At 29.9% G+C, this 19,588-nt stretch overlaps 1 protein-coding gene across 1 annotated transcript in view; it reads right to left on the bottom strand.

Moving 5' to 3' along the window:
• ROBO2 (roundabout guidance receptor 2) overlaps positions 1 to 19,588 on the bottom strand; it is a 795,143-nt gene that overhangs the window by 19,386 nt on the left and 756,169 nt on the right. Inside the window, 3 exon segments of the mRNA XM_074192780.1 lie at positions 6,071 to 6,309; positions 11,639 to 11,899; positions 18,801 to 18,957. Of these exon segments, the coding sequence (XP_074048881.1) occupies positions 6,071 to 6,309; positions 11,639 to 11,899; positions 18,801 to 18,957 (657 nt within the window).

Genomic DNA, 19,588 nt, shown 5'->3' with positions numbered 1-19,588 from the left:
AAATCTGATAAGGAAAAGCAAAATAAGGCAAAAAACAATAATAACAAGAGCACACAGAAATTTAAGGGGTAAGAAGAATCTGTCAACCTGAAAGTATATTAAGTGTAGCAGTGAGGATGACTGAGTTTTGATTCTGTTTGCCAAAATCACACATTTTTTTTTTTTTTGCTTTCCAAACACAGTTCACTTGTCAAACAGTTGCAAGGAAATTAAGATAACAGAAGAAACTGAGCTTCTTCAGAAAGAACAACATTTGATTCCAAGTCAAGGACCATCAGGCAAAAGTTACAAGAGAAATGATGCAATGAACTTTTCCATATGATACTATAGTAGATAGGAGGAAACAAAATGGTCACAAAAAGACTTTAGAAAAGAATACACTTCTTAAAATACTGCAAGGATATTAGAGTTACTTCAAGGTTCTTTATAGTTCATTCATAAAATCTATGTTTTAAGAAAAATGTAATTTAATTTTTTCTAAATCCTTTTTTCTTTAAGTAATGACCAATTTTTGTCATATAAAAAATCTTATAAATAGGGAATATAATTACAGAAAATTCTTTATTACCTGGACAGCTGAAGGAGATATCTCAGAAATACAATAATCAAGAATAAAATAAATATTTTGTCTATATATTCAAGACAATAAGTCCCCACATAATTATATAAAAAGATTATCTAAATTGAAAGAATGTTATAAGAACAAAATTAAAATGACTGAAGTTTAAGCACTAGTTCAGAATATTATATCCATCTGAATTTGGTTTTGGTATTACAGAAACATCTTTTAATATTATATTTAGGCTTAATATTAATAATTTAATGATATTATAGAATATTCAAGGAAACATTAAAAGTAATCATAATCTTTTGATAATTCACAGTGTTTAACTAAGTTACTGAAGCCATATGGTAAATAAGGTTTCTGGTTAAATAAGGGGAGGGAAAACTAACCTCTTTATCCTCTTAATTTTTTCTTGTTTCCTAGCCTCAAACAAAATGTACTTTTGATTACATTTTTAGAGAGGACAGGAGGCATAGAGTTAGAAAAGGAAGAGCCAAAACTCTTTTTTCGCTGCCAATCTGTCCTCATATGTTCTTTTCCTGTACTTTGAACTGGCTAACTCTTCAAAGACTCAACTCCAACTTATTGTAGGAAGTCTTTCCTGACCTCTTGTCCCCTCCAAATCTCAATATCTTCCTATATTGAAAAACTAAAGAAGTTATTCTAATCCCAGATAAAGAAATGGTACAAATTTCTGGCCAATACAAACAAGGGATATACAAAAAGGATGGTGTATAAATAAACAAGATTTCTAAATTCTAAATTTCTAGATTCTAAACAAGAATCTAAAGCATTCCTTCTCCCCTCAGAAATGTTGCTCCAGCCATGGTAAGGAGGGGTGAACCTATAATGTTCATTGAGGTTAATATCATCTCTCTTGCCTATCCTCAATCCCAGTTATTTTATCCATGTTTGGTAGTGTATGTGCTGTCTCCTTCAATAAACTGAAAACTCTTTTATTTTGACTTTGCATCCTACAGCCCTAACAGTGATTGGGCATATAGTAGGCATTTAACCAAAGCATATTAATTATTTTATGGTGGTGCTAGCTCCCAATAAACTCTAAATAGAAATGGTGATATTGGCAACAAAAAAGTGATATAATAACAATAATGTTATATGTGTAATTTCCATATATATTTCAAGCATATTATATTTGACTACATAAATTTATATTGTTTCAACATTATATTGTAAGCTCCTTGAAGGCAGGGCATATTTAACTCTTGTTTTTTTTCATGTAATGAGTACATATTTCCTACAAGGAAAGTAGTACCATGATTGATTTATTAGAAGTATATGAGAAATTTGAATAAAAGTTATGTATGGTTAATAAAAGTATACTACTGAAAAATAAAGCAAACAATGTGTGAGTGATAAAACCTAGTTAACACTAGAAAATTTGAAATATAAGTTGCTAAGCAATCCATAACATTTTGACATTTTATAACTGAAAGTATTATCAATAAATACGTAAACATATCATAAAATGAATTCATGTCACTTAGTCCAATTTATTTCTATCTACATTTTTAATCTTGTCAGATTTTCCAGTTTTCAAATTGCTGAAAAGTCAAAAAATTCTTAATTATATTCATACTACTAAAAAATACACATTAAGTAGATGCTCAAATGTTACTGAGCAGTAAAATACTATGATATAAAGTGGCATCTTGCTGTGTCTCTATTACATCTTCAGCTCTAAAATTAATTTATGATCAGTCATCAATTCATTTACATGTCATTTTATGCTAAATCATTCCTAGTTGATGAATACCCTAGATGCATTAAGCTTGAGTAAATTCTATACTTTATAATATGACCTTACTAATTGTGGCATTATCATTTTTATGACATTAAAAAAACAATCTAGCAGTTTTCCATTTTCTGAACATATATTTATTCTATGAATCACACTTATTATCAAATACAATCTGCCTGTCTATAAAATAAAATCAAAGCTATAATTTATCTCTGAGCAAATCAATCTAAATAAATATTGACTTCAACTTTGACAATAGATGACTTAAGTAATTGATGAGCCCTACTCTATAAAAGTTGTTCTATTCCATTCAAATATATTGCATTTGCAAATATTCAATACATAAGAAGATAACAAATATGAAATGAATGTAAAATATATTAGTTTTATACTTTTAACTATGGAAATTGAAAATAAGTATGAGTATTTAAAATATTTCAAAGCTATTGTTTCTTTTGAAAATTTATTTAATTGATTTTGACAATGATAGTAAAAACATGGAATTGTGTTACTTGAATTTTTTCCAAATAATTTTTGATCACAGTTTGTATTCATCACATCCAATTTTTAGTAACTAAATTTTTAAAAGTTATATATCTTAATTTCAAGGAAAATTTCCAGATTTTATCAAAATTTTTATGATTTAATATTTTTTTTTTGAAAAGTGGACTGTACCTCTCAAAGCAATAAAATAGACATCTCCTTCCAATTGGTATATTCATGGACTCTAGTATTAAGTAGGAGAGTTTTATTTGTTTATTTGTTCTTTATTTGTTTGTTTGGTGAATACTTTCAGTTTTCAGACCACATTGTTATAGTACAATTCCATAGGATTTATATTATCATGTAACAGTTACAGTAAACGTCTAACTACTGATATGGGCTTAAGGAATAAGGATGAAGTTATATTTCTTGAACTCCGATCCACATTAATGAAGCTGAAATTTCCTTTGATTCCCTTTGATCAGGGAAAATAATAACTAACATTGAAATAATTTTTTGTTTCCTAGATGAATGAGATAGAAGTAACATTATATCTTTAAATTTGAAAATTTGGGAATATAAATTTGGGAGATTTTTGACTTTTCAGCAATTTGAAAAATCTGCAACAGCTAAAAATGTAAGAAAACAATTTGAATAAGATACATAAATTCATTTTCTTTATGTATTTAAATATATTTATTAAATTGCTGATTGGGTTTAATAATCTTGCAAATATATGTGAGAGAATTATAACTAGAGGAAAACATAAATGAGGAGTCAGTAATTATTTATTCAGTGCTATCATTTTAAAATATTTTTTTAAATGATTTCCATGGCTGTCTTAGAGAATTCATTAGAAATGGAGGAACTTATACTTTTCCCTCTCATTTGCTTTTGACTTTTTTCATGAACAACCAACAAAGAAGTGTCATTGCTGAATCACTAGTATAAGAAACAAAAATATAGATACAAGTTATTTTTATGGAAATAGTTTCAATACTATGCATTTTTCCTAATATGAAAGCTGTCTGAAAACAATGAAGGTAAGTAAAACCGTGTAATTTCATGTAGAGTCTTTTTAACCCTGCCTGTATTGGTTAAGTTTTGAATCTGATTCTGGTTTTTTTGGGAACTTTTGGGAATCCATACTAACTTGACTGTCCTGTTTTAACAGGATATTCATCAGGTTAATAAGTTAATAATATATGAAAGTAGTATAGAATTTTAACTGAAATAAATTATTCAATTATCCCAAACCATACACGAATTCAGAGTCAAAACTATCTTAGGTTGAAATAAAAATCTTCTATGTGACCGCTTAACATCTTAAAATAACTAGCAAGCAAATGGAAATGATGTGTTTTTAATTGCCCACCTCATTTAGCACTGTTAAATCAAATCTTAAGTGTCTGAAGGAAATAGAGGCACTTTAGCTCATTACTCATTAGCATACTACTCTTTCTAACATTCACATTTTATAGAATATATGCACCCAGAAATTCCATCTCCCTTTGCGAGAGGATACATTTACTAATAAGGTTAGTTCTAGGTTCAACAATTAAGACGTTAAGTGTCTTTCCCTTCAAACTTATTGTAGAAATTAGGTGGCCAGGGGGAAAGGCATGTTATCTGAATATCTGAAATTATTATATAACTCCATGTTTCTAAAAAAGACATAGCTTTATTTAGAAATGAACTGATCTCAGCCTATTATATCAGAATGTCTAAATATTTTTATAAATGACAGTAATTTAGTTGATTTCACATAGGAAAGTAGGTCTTGTTTTCTTAGCTATGAAAATTTCAATTGGATGATTGCTAAATTAACTACAGTAGAAGTGTAATTTCCTTACTCTAATAATATTTGAATACCTTGTAGATGCTAACAAATGAAGATGTAAATGTTCAAAATGATAGTGCATTTCCATCATTAATAATAAGCAACAAGGATAAACTGATTTTTAAAATTTATTTGTATGTAGAGCCTTTGCTAAATTTCTAGTGGGAAGGCTTCAGAGTTATTATTGAGATATGCAAAAGGATGCAAAATTATAACCCAAAGGAGATTAGGGCTGTAATTTAGCTACCTAATGCAATAAATCTCAACCCCTTTGAATTCCTAGATTTAAACTTTAATTCGGTAACCTTCATTTGGAGCTGGTTTTGAAATCATACCAAGTAGAGCTGCAGTCCTTAAACCTTCATTAACTTAGCAAATAGAATGACTTGAATGCAAGGAGACAAAAGGAAAATTAGGATAGTGCATTGCACACAATTTAATTCAACAAGGGATGCTGAGGAAAATTATAGGTACTGATTTTAGGTATTCATTATTGTCACATTCCAGTTTCCATCACTGGGAGTTTCAATGTATTTGCACACCTGCAATGCTAGATAAGGGTGTAAAAATCCTTAGAACTTAAAAATTAAATGGAAGAACATTTAAATGCCATCTAAGAGGAATGGCATTCTAAAAGAAAGTACAGAAATTAGTGGATTCTCATGAAGGTTGTACATTTGTAATGGATAGTTTTCTTCTCATTGAACTAAAGTATCATATATTTTTGATGTTAAGTAAAGGATTCATTATCTAAGGACAAAAGCAGTATTTATTCACACATGCTCATATGGTTTAAAATGTATTTCAAAACTAATATTTAATTCTGGTTCCAAATTTTGATGAATTCTTTTGCAACCTCTTGCACTGTGGCTAGAATCAAAAGCTAAGGAGAAAACTGAATAAATAATTATCTTTTTCTAGAATAAAACTATCAAATCCATGAATATCAAAAATTTTCTTTATATATTATGTTTTCTTCATTTTAAAATAATATTTTGTGCTGTCCAGTAGAAATCTATTCTGAAGTTTTTTCTTATTTTATCAGTAAATATTTTACAAAATAAAATATCTTGAGGCTTCTAAGATTGCATTCACTAACATATGAAATATATCATTTCCAAAAGCCAATTTTAAAAGATGTAATAGACTTGCTTCTTTGATAGACTGAACTTCTCAAAAGCTTTGAATATAATTGAGTTTTCTTTCATGTCTTTAGAGCTTTTTAAAATTCATGAATTTTCTTATCACTTTTGCAGCAAAGCAAAAATATGTCCAAATCCCTTTTTTGAATGTGTTTAGTATTAATATATTTAAACTATTATAGAAATAGAATGAAATAAACCTTGCTAAAATGTATTTGATATGTAATACATTTAAAATATATCAATAAGGCTATTATTTCTGATAAGTCAATTGTTACCTGTTACAGAACTGTCTAGATTGTCCATACTGGATCCTGGAGTCTGCTCTTGACCTCTCAAGGGTCTAGTAATTTCTAATGCTTCTTCTTCCTCTTCCTCCTCCTCCTCCTCCTCATCGTCATCATCATCATTATCATCATCTGGAATATCCATCTCCAAATCTGAAATCAGTGTTCCTGAAACATAACCTAGTGGTGGAACTGGGGGCTGAGGAGGATGACTGTTGCTCTGGATGTGCCTATAAGAGGAGAAAAGATACCTTTACACAGAATATATTTTAAGTTAAAAAAACACAAAATGTTAGTCTTTCTAATGATGACAACTTAGTTTATGAAGATGATTTATCTATAAAGTAGCAGTAGCTTACCATTTCCATTCAATACTAAATGTTTAAAAACTTTTATTCCTATTGTTTAGCTTAAACATTATATTGATAGCTAGGTGACACTCTTGACAAAGTGCCAAGCCTATAGTAAGAAAGTCCTGGATTCAAATCCAGCCTCAGACAATTATTAGCTGTATGATTCTCAGTAACTTAAGTTGTCTGCCTCAGTTACTCATTTGTAAAATAGAGATAATAATACTAGCTGACTTGCAGAGTTGTTGCAAGGAACAAATGAGACAACATTTGCAAAATGTTTAGCACAGTTGCCTAATAATGCCTGTTCCCTTTCCCAACCTTTATGAAAAATTAATTAGGTTACAGAAATATATCTCCCTATGCACGAAGACTCCAAATGATAAAGTAATATGTAATAGTGTAAAGTTCATGGAAGTGACCTAGGAGATACAGATTTCTGTTTTATTATGCCCGAACTACTTATAAGCCTTATCTAGGTCCTAACTTCTTTTTAAAGAAGGAGATTGTTGTAGATGATCTCAAAGTTTGGTTAGGACTAAAATTGCCTTCTTTGACCTCTATATCATCTTTAAACTCTCTCTTTTGGTGATCTCTCCTATTTCCATTGTTTCATTATTGTCTCTACACCTGACTGTGTAATCAGTATATCAAGTTTTTATCTCTCCCCTGGTTTAAAAGCATACCTTTCAGCTGCTTCTTGTACAGTTTTACTGAGTTGTCCCAGTCCTTCACAAATTTGACATGTTCATCATGAGACCTATTTTTCCCTCAAGACTATTATTTTTTCCTGATTCAGTAGCAACATGACAGGAGTGTGGTCAGATGCAGGAATGAAAGGGAATGATCAATGAATTTGTAAATCAAAATGAGAAGTAGGTTGGTGATATTTTAAGGGTATCAATAAATAGCTAGAGTACCAGTTATTCTTGTGTGCAAGTGATCTGGAGCAACATTGATTGTCATGAATAGAGCAAAAAAGAAAAAATAGCAATGTTTTTAGTGAGCATACAGTATGAATTGGCCTACATGTCCATTTCCAACTCAGCTATACCCTGTTGGATGCCATTGTGCCCCTAGGAACTTCAACTTCTTGTAAGTTACACCCTCCCTGGAATTCACACATTTGGCTCTCCGGCTTTGAGGTCACTCTGATTGGAGAGGATGGAGGATAGAAAATGAAGTTCCATCCACCTAATTCATTAAGGAGGATTCTCAGGATGATGATCTAATCATTTCCCATTCAGCTATACTCCTCTAGACTTCATGCTCTACATTAGATATCCTTTCCCTTCCATTTCTCAGATTTCCTTTGTTTTCTTTTCTCATTATGTTGTTAGACTTAAGAGCAGAGACTGTTCTTATGCTTTCCATTTTGTCCTCAGGCACTTAACATATGCCTAGCACATAATAGGCACTTAATAAATTACTACCTGAATGAATTTTGAGGGTTTTTTTCAACTGTCTCGTTCTTCTCTTGGTCTTTGTTTTGGGAAGAAAGTCTTTGAGCAACCTAGTATACCTTCGTCCTAGTGATCAGATTTTAAAATCTTGGAGTAAATTTTTTTTAATTCTTCCCCTTTACTATCTACTAAAGTGAATTGTTTTCAATTTTACTTTCACAGTTGTCATTCCTTCCTCACTCATTCGCAATAATACACTTCTCTCTCAGTCAATGACTTCCTAATTATTTTCTCTACCTTCAGTTTCAGTTTACATGGTTTATAAAATATCATTGCTTTATGTAAAGGTATGCCCATGTTACTTTTACCCTTGTTCAAAAACTTCTTGCAGCTTTCTCTTGAAAAAAATTCAAACTTAAGCCTGACATTTAAGACCCTCCACAATCTGTTTTCAACTTAACTGTGAATCTTTTTTCACTGACTCTTCTTACATAGTTAATGTTTTAGCCAAACTGAATACTCTTCCCCTTCTGCAGATTCAAGTAAGGCTTTTCCTACCCATCTACATCGATTTCCCCTGCTTCCTTAAAATTCATTCACTTCCAAATGTCTACCTCTTGAGGACCTTTTCCAAATAAGTCCTAACTTGGTTTCATTTCCACCATGTACCTTCCCTGATCCCAGCAGTTGAAAGTGGTATTTTATTTTAGATCAACTTTGTCTAGAGCTGGGGTTCTTAACTTAAAGACCGTGAACGATTTTTAAATATTATGATGATTATTGAATGATAGATGGTCTTCTTTATGATTCTACATATTTTAGTATTTAAGCATTATTCTAAAGAATTACAAAGATTTCCTCAGACAGCCAAAGGGTTGCATAAAACTACAAAAAAAGCTAAGATCCCTGGTTTAGAATTTCTTTCTTTGAACTTTTTACATATTATCTTATGGCTTACTTAACTATACATATAATTTATCCCCTGATTAAGTTAACTCATTTAGTCAAGCACTTACTACATTCCACTAAAGCTGGAAAAACAAGGGCAAAAAATAATAACAAAAATACAAACCTTGCTTTTAAGGAGCTCATTGTCAAGTTTTTCATCTTCATAACTTAGGTAGTGCCTAATGGAATGTCCTGTATGTTATTATAAGTGCTTAAAAATTATTTGTTGAATTGAATCTAGATTTAGAAAAACCCCTCTATTTCCTTATATTGTGATGATATAGAGTAAGGGGGAAAAAAAGAGGTATTTCAGCTCAGTTTATTTGAACATAATTCACCTAAATGAGAAACTGAGAGTCATCCTCGGGTACCAAGAAGCTGATAATGGCTATTTTATCAACTTAGACTACAAAGGACTGGTCAGAGAAGAGAGCAAGTTATTTTCATATTTTACAATATTTTGCAGTGACATTAGATTTTTGGCAAAGATTTCTATTAAAAACCTATTATGTATGCAATTGGAGTTCTTCCCAAACTTTTTAGTGAAAGATTGCTTACTATCCAAAAAAATGGCACAAATCCTTATTGATAGATAAGTGAAAATTCTTTCATTTGTGATATGCTATTAAACATCTTGATGAATGCTTTTATTTGACATTTGAAGCCTTTTTTAAAAACCTTGATAGGAAAAGGTCACCTGCTATTTAGGTGAGATTCAAACGATGTCGACATTTATTTTTGCTCCTTTTGCTCATCTTTTAAGTAGAATCAATGTCCTTTCATCTAATTATCTTGCCAATGTTAATTAGTTCTTTTGCATTGATTTCATATTTATTTTTTAAGTATCAGTTTTAGTGTGCATATATGATCATCTTTTGTATGAGCACTTCACATGTCTATGATCAGTGATTGAAAGTTAATTTCAATCTGAGAAATGACAGTTCTAAAAATTTAAGTCCTCAGCAAGTTATAGAAAACTGAGTTTTTCCTTAGTCCCTGAGAATGATAGGTATAAGTATAATAATTGTGAGATGCAAATATTTACTCACATATTAAGTTCCTCTGCTATCCAATTTCTTTTCTGATTTTCCTGCCATTTTAAGTGAAAAGGTAAGGAAGATAATATTACTCCAGAACTTCAGTCTTGGTTTTCCACCATCTTTCAGTCTTCATTAATCTTTGAAATGATAACTCAAATTAACTAAATAATGACTCACTTTGAATAAAATAATAATCAATGGTAATGTTAATTGGATGCAAAATCTCTTAATTTTTTTTTTCTTTAGCAAATCCTTAATACATGATTGCCACAGAGAGTATTTGGGAACCACAAAGAAAAAAAGATGATTTACAAGTGGTTTAAAGATCTCTCTCTCTCTCTCTCTCTCTCTCTCTCTCTCTCTCTCTGTCTCTGTCTCTCTCTGTCTCTCTGTCTGTCTCTCTCTCTCTCTCTGTGTGTGTGTGTGTGTGTGTGTGTGTCTTCCTTCCCAAAGATATATAAATAAAAGATATAAATATTTTTATTCAGAAAGTGATATTTCAATTTAGAAAATACCTGAGAATAATGATACAGCTATATTTTGGTATTTATTTCCTTTGGCAATTTGTTCCAATCCCATTTTCAATTTAATTTGAGAAACTGCACTTAATAGTCTAGTTACCACAAAGATGTAAGATCAACATGTAGTGGTATTTCCATAAAATTTCAAGAGATGATAATAGGAAAATATACTTTGATATTTATCCAAATTAATACTATAAAGTATCTAAGTGTTGTCAGTTATTAAAAAAAAACGATAATATAGGAAGAAACTAATAAGATATATGTATAAAATTCCAAAAATGATAGAGACATATCAATTCACTGCAATTAATTTTATGCTATTGGCATATATTAATAGGGTTGTATTTGGATGGATTTTGCAACTTGTAGAATTAATGTAATATGGAAAAAATAATAGCCTTGAGTTTATAATTAGTCATCTTTTAATTTAATAATACTATTATTATAACTATGATTATAAATAGCATTTATATAATGTTTTGAAGTTTGTAAAGCATATTAGTCATTGATTTTAATCCTCACAACATTTTTTGCAAGGTAAATGCTATTATTATCCTTCTATGACTAAAGTGAAATTGAGAGAGTTTAAGTTGCCCAAGGACAAACAGTTAATAATTATTCGAGTCAGGATTTAAACTTAGGTCTTCCTAACTCCAAGTCTAATTAACTACTATGATATGTACATGTGGTTGTCATGATAAATTTGGTGTTATCAAACATAGTATTTTTTCTTCCAAAATGTACATATTTGCATATAAAATGTATGTGTATGTGTTAATGAAACAAACTTTTGAGGAAGGAATTACAGTTGAATGTCAATAACAGAAGTTTATTATTCACACAAGCTACACATACCTAGAAATTTTGTCGGTGTATGTATTTTCAATTCAACAGGGAATGGGGGAAGTGGAAGGGAATAAACATTTATATAGCACCTACCATATGCCAGGTACTGTACTAAGATTTTATAAATATATCTCATTTTAACAGGCTTTTTAATGCCAACTACATGCAATATATATTTCAATTGTCAGAAAAATATGGATGCTAATCCCATTTTAGAAATGAAGTTAATTACTTAATTTTGTAATTAACCATCTATGAAATGTGGAAGTTTCATTACATGAACTCTATGGTCTCTTCTTGCTCTACTCTTCTATGTGTTTGAACACTATATATATATATATATATATATATATATGTATATATATATACATATATATATATGTATGTATGTATGTATATACACATGCCGATTTCTTCAGACCTCTATTTCTTTAGTTGTTATATTTACCATGTTTGCTTTGTTAAATCAAACTGATAAGCCCTGGTCAGCTCATCAAGGTGAGCCTGAAGCATGGGCTCCATTTCTTCATGTGGGGAAGGTGTTAGAGTTGCAGTAGACTGCTGTCCAAATGAGATGGCAGGTGAAGAGGCCACTCCTCGAACAGGAGGTGTTGGGACACGGTCATCATCTTCTTCTAGCTCATCCTCCATGCCTTGGTGTAAATATGTTTGAACTGGTAATGGTGGACACCAGTCATCACTGTCATAGCTGAAATTTTCAAATGAAAGCAAAAGAAAATTATCTTGACAGTTAAACAACAGCCACCATATCTAACTAGTTGTGGTCACTTTATCTTTTTGTTTAGGAAAGCTAAAATTCTAAAGTATTAATATGCTAATAATTGCCTAATGTGCTAATGTTCAATTGTTTGAGAAGAAGTATAAGGAAATGAAGGAAATGAAGTTTTGTCTGTGGTATAGACTGAATGCATTACCTTGGGCAAGTCATTTAACTTCTTATTTCTCTAGGCAATTTCCCATGCCAGTAAGTTTTAAAAAAAGATCCTAATCTCTATTGCTAGGTGGAATTTTCACATTGGCAATACCCATACCAAAGAAATCAAAAGTCTGGTAAAAACAAATAAACATCTTTGGTGCTGGATATAACAAATCTTATGTTTATTAACTTACTTTTCCAAATCAATCATATCTGCTATAGTTCTGTATTGTTTTTTATAATATATCTTAATGTTTTTCCCCTGAAGTCCTCCTAATAACTGAGGATTGAGAGCAAAATTTTTTGCTTTTTTAATACTATTTTTAAATCTTAGTGTTGTAGACATTTTGCAAGATTTCCTTACTAAATCACAGACTCTAAAGAAAGAAATTCTTGAAGTTAAGAAAGTTTTGAGAATGTTGTTATATTTTAACATTGACCAAACTAAGCTGGAGAGCAAGGAATTCTATAATATGACTTTTAGATTTTTGCACACACCTAAAGGGCAACTAAACTGATACCTTCAGACCTGGACTCATCTACATATTCAAGTTATTTCCTCTGGGATCTCCCAATACAAACTTAAAACAGAACTTTTTTTATCCATTTTTGTGCAAAATCAATTCTCTTTTTTATTTTATCACATTTTGAAAAATATCCATAAGAAGCTCAACTTGTCATTTTTCATAACTTTCCAGTGTTTATAATTTGATATTATATTCCATTAATCTTCCTTTTGAGATTAAAATATGAATTCAACAAAATAATTTTCTTTACTGTAATAAAGCAAATCCAGTTATCTCTTATGCAACTATTTTTATACCAGATTGAGTGATTCTGGCCACAAGTTTACCATCGTGTCTAACGATTTAACCATGGAGCTTAGTATTTAGAGGAAAAGTTTATCATATCATTCATATGGGTTCTTTTATTGTCCTGATAATTTGAAAGTTTAAGAAAGTGTAATAAAATAAATATTGTTATCCTGTTAATTGATAATGTCAACTGGCTCAGAATTATAGATATGTTTGTCATAATGGTGTTCATTTCAGTCATAGCAATGTGATTATTGATCATACTGAATAATCACAAGAAAATGTTTATAACTGGTTATTTTGGAAAGGTTCACTCATTTATTCAAACTCATTTCTTTGTTTACATTTTAAAAAATTTAGTTCAAGGGTCATCAACCCTCTAAATTTTATTAATCAGCACAATAACAATCATCACATGTAACTGGAATTATTCAGGATGTCACTTATGGCACTTAGAGAATGAGCAGTCATGACTTAAATCATAAGATTTTTGAGTTGCAATGAAATAATGAGGCCAACTAGTCCAACTACCTCATTTACTTTTTGAGAAATTTGAGTCTTAGAAAAGTAACCTGGCCTTAAGAAGATCAAACAGTAAGTGACAGAGAAAAGATTCAAAACCAAACCTTTTCAGTTGCTGTCTAATCCAACACGGTTGCCTTTTTTTTTTATCTGATTACGGAAAGAAGACAGAATATATAAAATAAATCATCAATATTAAAAGCTTTGTAGCTAGTTTCCTTAAGTTTTTCTTTATTTTTTTTTTAATTTTTCCCATTTCATATGTTTTGGGATATAGTCCTCTCAATCTCACCTACTATGGTAGGGCCATGGCCAGTCTTACTATGAAATGGGAGAGGGCTAACCCATGGCACAAAAGAATTTCAAAAGGAGGAGGCTCCTAGGTGGTAGTTTAGCCAAAAATTCAACCCATATGAATATAGGGAATATTACTGAACAATCTCCTACTCTATTATAGAGACTCAAAATACAGAGACTTCTTTATCCAAAAATACTGATGGTTCCAAATTGGTAATCTGGGTACTCTATCACATCCAACTAAGTATATCTTTGACTTGGGAAGATCGTCATTTCTACAAAGTTTACAAATGCCACCAGTCTTGGATCTGTCCACTTCAGAAAAAAATAAGAGGGAAACTGTACTTGTCAGCACAAGCATCACATATTTTTGATCTCTATTTTGATAGCTATATATATTTGGAAGCTAAGAAAGAAGTTTTTTAAGAGAACTTATTTGTGTATCATCAGTCATTCAGATCAAGTTATTAATAAATTTTGGGAGGGTTCTTAGTCTCTCATAAATTGCTTAATTAGCTTTTCTGGCATTAAAAAATGACTATCTATTCTCAGAATTGCCTATAATTTAAAAATATGATACATTTGTTTTGAATGACAGAATTTCATGTCTGTTTGCTTTTTTTTTGCTTATAAAAAGAAATGACTATAAAATGTTCTTGTTCCAAAGATCTTTGAGATAGTGCTTCAAAAACATTATGTAGTTTGACTTATTAGTCAGTTAAATAAGAAGTTAATACTATTTTACCTAGGAATAGTAATAAGACAGACAAGAAATCAATGTTGCACAAGAACTTTGTTCAAGGTCAAATATAAGGATAAAATTAGTAGTAACAATGCAATGAAGTCCAACAGTAGCAAAGAAATGTCAATTTACATTTGCAACTGAACAAAATAGTGATTTTTAGATTGAGCTCTTCCTAATGTCATATGAGCATTCTAAAAAATGCTCAGTATTAGGAATAATGGGAAATAATAGAGATTGCATAATTTTGCCAAGTGACATTATCCAGAAAGATGTGTTAATGAGAGCAATTATCATCCTGGGCTGCTGCATGTTCAGAACAACTATCATTAATTCCAATGGAGCCATGATTTGATAATTTTTGAAATGTGAAAACTTTAACATGGAATGAATTTTTAGGGATATCAGTGATGGTAATTAATTTCTGAGCAATTAAAGATCAGTATGTAGCATTACAATTAAAAACTGAGTAGAAAAATCAGTAGTTTGAAGTTTTGAGCAAGAAAGTATTATATTTCAGTTTATTATATATCTTAATAGAGTAGTAAATAGTAATACTACTTCTAATGACATAAATAAACCACAACTAAAAAATTGTTGATAAGGAAAATTAATAAAGAACATAAAAATTTGTGATTGTGTCCATGTTTTTAGTATCTATGAGTAAATAGTATGTATATGTGAATATATACAAATTATTTACATTTGTATAAAAGTTTTAAAAGGTTCAATATGTGATTTTTTTTATTAAAAATGTAAAGTTCTATCACCTATGATGTGACATTATCACAAATTTACAAGTGGTATAGAATTTTTGCCTATAACAATTTCCTTTTTATCACCCTTCAGTAGTTTCTTCTAATCTGTTCATGATTTTCTGGTGTATTTATTTTCTATTTTGTCATAAAAAGTCAACCTTTCAAAATTCAATCCTGAGATTTAGAGATTTAAATTCTGACTTTTTCCATCATTTCAGTAATCATTTTTATAGTGGGGAGATATAAGGCTTTGCATATAATAGAGTTAATAAATATTCATTGAGTGAAGATATATTGAACTAAAATAATGAAAATATTTACTATTAAAAGATATTTGCCCAAAATCTACCTCTTACCCTTACTTTTTGAGGGTGGGGGGTGAGGGAAGGGATTAGGATAGAGGATAGGACTGAATATCCAGAAATGAGAATACATTAAAAAAAGAAGTAAAATATTTCTATCTTTCATTTTTTTGGTAAAGTTGATTTCCAGGTCATGCTTTTGAAACTCTGGTTACAATTGTCATCAACATGGCATTGACAAATAACTGAAATTAGTAATATAATATATTAAAATCCAGAAAAATCAGATCTGGAACATCGTGAAACTTTGAATTCTTCTGAAAGTATTCATTGTTTGAATCTTAAATAACCAATGTGTGTATTCTGGAAAAATATACAGTTATACATGTATACATATGTATATGTGTATATATGTGTATGCATACTTCCTGGAAGAAAATATGCTACTACCAAAGAGTCAAAGCTCATGGCACAAAACTATATCAGTTTACTGTTCTTATATAGGAATATAGGAAATATAGTCTACAGGATACATATATTGAACTTTAGCTAAGTTATAATACAATTAAAATGATTTATATTTCTAGAACGTTATACCAATATGTTTCAGTTTTTATGTTTCAGAAATACATATGTATAGGAAGTATATTCATGTGTATAGGACATACATTCATATGCACTGGAAAAAATCTCTAATTCAGGGTCAAGTGAATAGATTAGATTTATTTTGAATGAATCAATTTTGACTTCAAAAAGTCAGAAATAGTACTTTACAAACATTAGTATGTTCTATTGAATTTGCTTTGCTGACTCTAAAGTGGTGAGGAAAATGGCAAGAAAAAGACATGAAAACTTAAACCTTTCCACATTTCCTTGATCATTCTTATTTTTTGTTTGGTTGACCATCTTTTTCCTTTGAAAGTTTGAATTTTCTAATTGTTCTGTCTACTATATTCAAGATAAATTCCATTTGCCTCAAGTCATTTTTATATTCAGAAATGTTCAGACTTTCCTTCCCAAAAAACCTGGTTTCACTGCTCTCTAGCATTCTGCTCTCTAAGGACCTATCTAATACCTGACATTATTTATATCTTTAATAGTATTTATATCTTTAACATTTATCACAGAAGGTCACACACTCTATTTTATCACAAAAAGTGAAAGGTAGTCCTTTTTGTGTCCTTTACAGATGTGCAATGTCTGAGGGAAATTACATCAATTAATTTAGTATATAGGCATTTGGGTATATATGGTAAGTGACATGAAAGGGAGGCAGCAGAGGCCATTTAGAAGGAAAGGTCAATTTGGCATTATATAGAAATTTCTGGTTTGAAAAGTTAACCTGCAAAACTCAGAATAGGCATGTCATAGAGAACATGAGGATGTTATTTGTTTATTGAGATAAATAGAAAGAGCTGGAATTAGTCTACAAAATTATAGAAAGAAAATTAAAAATGTTACCAATTGTGAGGAAAAACTATTCAAATAATTTTGGAGGGGAATTTAAATTTTGGCAAAATAATCTGGATGTGTACCTGTTAAATTATTAAATTCTAAATTTCACATATGTAGTTCAAGAAGAATTGGTTATTTGGATAACATTGTGGGGAGGGGCTGACTTATGCAATGATCTGTGTAATGAGTAAAGTGATTTAACTCTGAGTCAAAATCCTGAAACAAAATCCAGCTTCAGAAACTTATGGGCTGTGATCATGTTCAAGTTACTCAAATTTTCTCAGTCTCAGTTATCTTATCTGCAAAATGAGCCTTATGATAGCATCTTTATAACAGAGTTGGTATGAGAATCAAATGAATATGCAAAATGTTTTGCAAACCCTAGCACTCTGTATAAATATTAATTAGTGTTATTATTATTGTTGTTATTTTGATTTACAAACATTTTGGAATTTTCAGACATTATTCTTTTTTTTTGTATTGTGCTAAAAGCAGATATAAACTGTGCGCAGTTGACTAAAATGAGCAATATTTGACTGTCCCAAATACAAATACACATTTGTATGTATATTCCAAGTAATTCAGGTATCAAAATCCAGTGGGATGAGATGCTGTCCTTACTGGTGGAGATCAATTCCCTTCCCCTGTGTGAGAGGCAAGGTTGTGTGTGTGTGTGTGTGTACAGTGTACATGTACATGTATGAACAAACACACATATAAACCTGCATCACAGTGTGTGCATGCATATGTATATTTATGTGTCTATCCCTATATTGGTAGAGATAGAGATAGAAATATCTTTATAGATATATAGGGTAATTAGGTGGCAGTGGACAGAGCACCAGCCCTTGAGTAAGGAGAATTTTCTAATTTAAAAATATTTTTAACTTTTCTTACGATTACCGCATAAAAACTTATGATTCCCTTACCCACTGACCAGGTAGGTAATTGACCTAATAACACTAAGTTATTATAATATGATGCAATTTAATGTTTTTTCTAAATACAAAGTCACTAGAAAATTGTAAAGGATGATGAAATTTATTCTCTTTTAGATCTTCTTAATGTAAAATTAATGGCTTCTTAATGTAAAATTAATAATCAATACTAATTCTATAAGCCTATTCTATAATATATAGTAAATATAAGAGAGATTAAAAAGAACTTGACCTAAGAGATAAAGAATGAATCTTTGAGTTGGAAAAATCTAATTTTAAGTTCCATCTCTGAGATATATGGTTCTGTGACCTTGGAAAAATCAACCTGTCTTTGTTCCAGGTAGCTCTAAAATTTTATGATATAGAATAGTTTCAAAACAAGTCAACAAAAATTTATTAAATATTTATTATGGGCTGGTCACTGTGCTAAGAAATGAGGTCACAAAGAAAAGCAAAATCAGTCAGTTGTTAATCAATCAATATACATTTATTACAGTATCTATCATATAATCTGCAATGGTGATGGGGGTTGGCTTTCTGAGAGCTCCTGACATTGATGAAATTATAGATCTGACCCAAATTAAAATACATAAGCTAAGCTAAGCATAGAGGGAAGGTAAGAAAAAATAATTTTATATGATAACTTTATTATATATGTAAAGGCAATAGGAGGTTATACCAAATAGACTTGCAGTTTCATGTGTAATCACATTTTTATTATACTATGTTATGGAAATGTTTGCTTTATTCCATAAATTAAAAATATAATAATATATATCTATATAATATATAAAAGACATATGCATGTATGAATGTATATTTGTATATATCTTAAGAATGTTACCCAGCTTCCTGCTGATCTGCTGAATAGTGTTCTAACTCTGTGCCAGGGAGGGGTTGGACTGGAGGAGGTGGTAGTGGGACATTAGCCCAGTTTGATCCATTGTTTTTCTGCGATTTAGAAGCATTTTTATTTTTCTTCTTTTTTCCACTTTTCCCACCTGGAAACAACAAATGTTTCAGAAATACTAAATATTAGTGCATTTTAAAAATAAACTAAGGATATATATATATATATATATATATATATATATATATATATATATATATATATATGATTTACTCATATTTTTAAAACACCCTGAATCATTGTGTTACAGTTGGTAGTATAAACAATAAAATTATGTGAGAAAAAGTTTAGAAAATTACTCTAAATGATATTTTTCTTTTGACATTCATTACAGCACTTCAAAACTGAATAAGTTAAAATGTTTGCAATATCAAAGTACATTTATTGATATATTCATGTCTACATATTCATAGTCATATCATATATTTTCATGTCTGTAAATTCATATATTTTTCAAAGAAATAATGAACTGTAACACATTCTTTCAAATGTCAAATTTTCATACATTTATGATGTTCTTTTGCTTAAATCCTCTGTGGAAAGTGAAATGTTTAAGGATCTAACCCCCAAAAGGCATTTTGATAAAATTAATTCATAACAGCAATATTTTTATCTTTAAACTCTTAAAATCATAGATTTAGATACTTGTGAATTTTTCAAAGTGCTATTTTACAAACATTAAAATTAATAATACTTTTTTTTTTTTACAAATAATAAGAACT

This window comes from Macrotis lagotis, chromosome 6, assembly GCF_037893015.1.
Source record: "Macrotis lagotis isolate mMagLag1 chromosome 6, bilby.v1.9.chrom.fasta, whole genome shotgun sequence".
NCBI lineage: Eukaryota > Metazoa > Chordata > Mammalia > Peramelemorphia > Peramelidae > Macrotis > Macrotis lagotis.
Note: the sequence above shows the minus strand (reverse complement) of the source record. Positions and strands in the feature narration are given on the sequence as shown.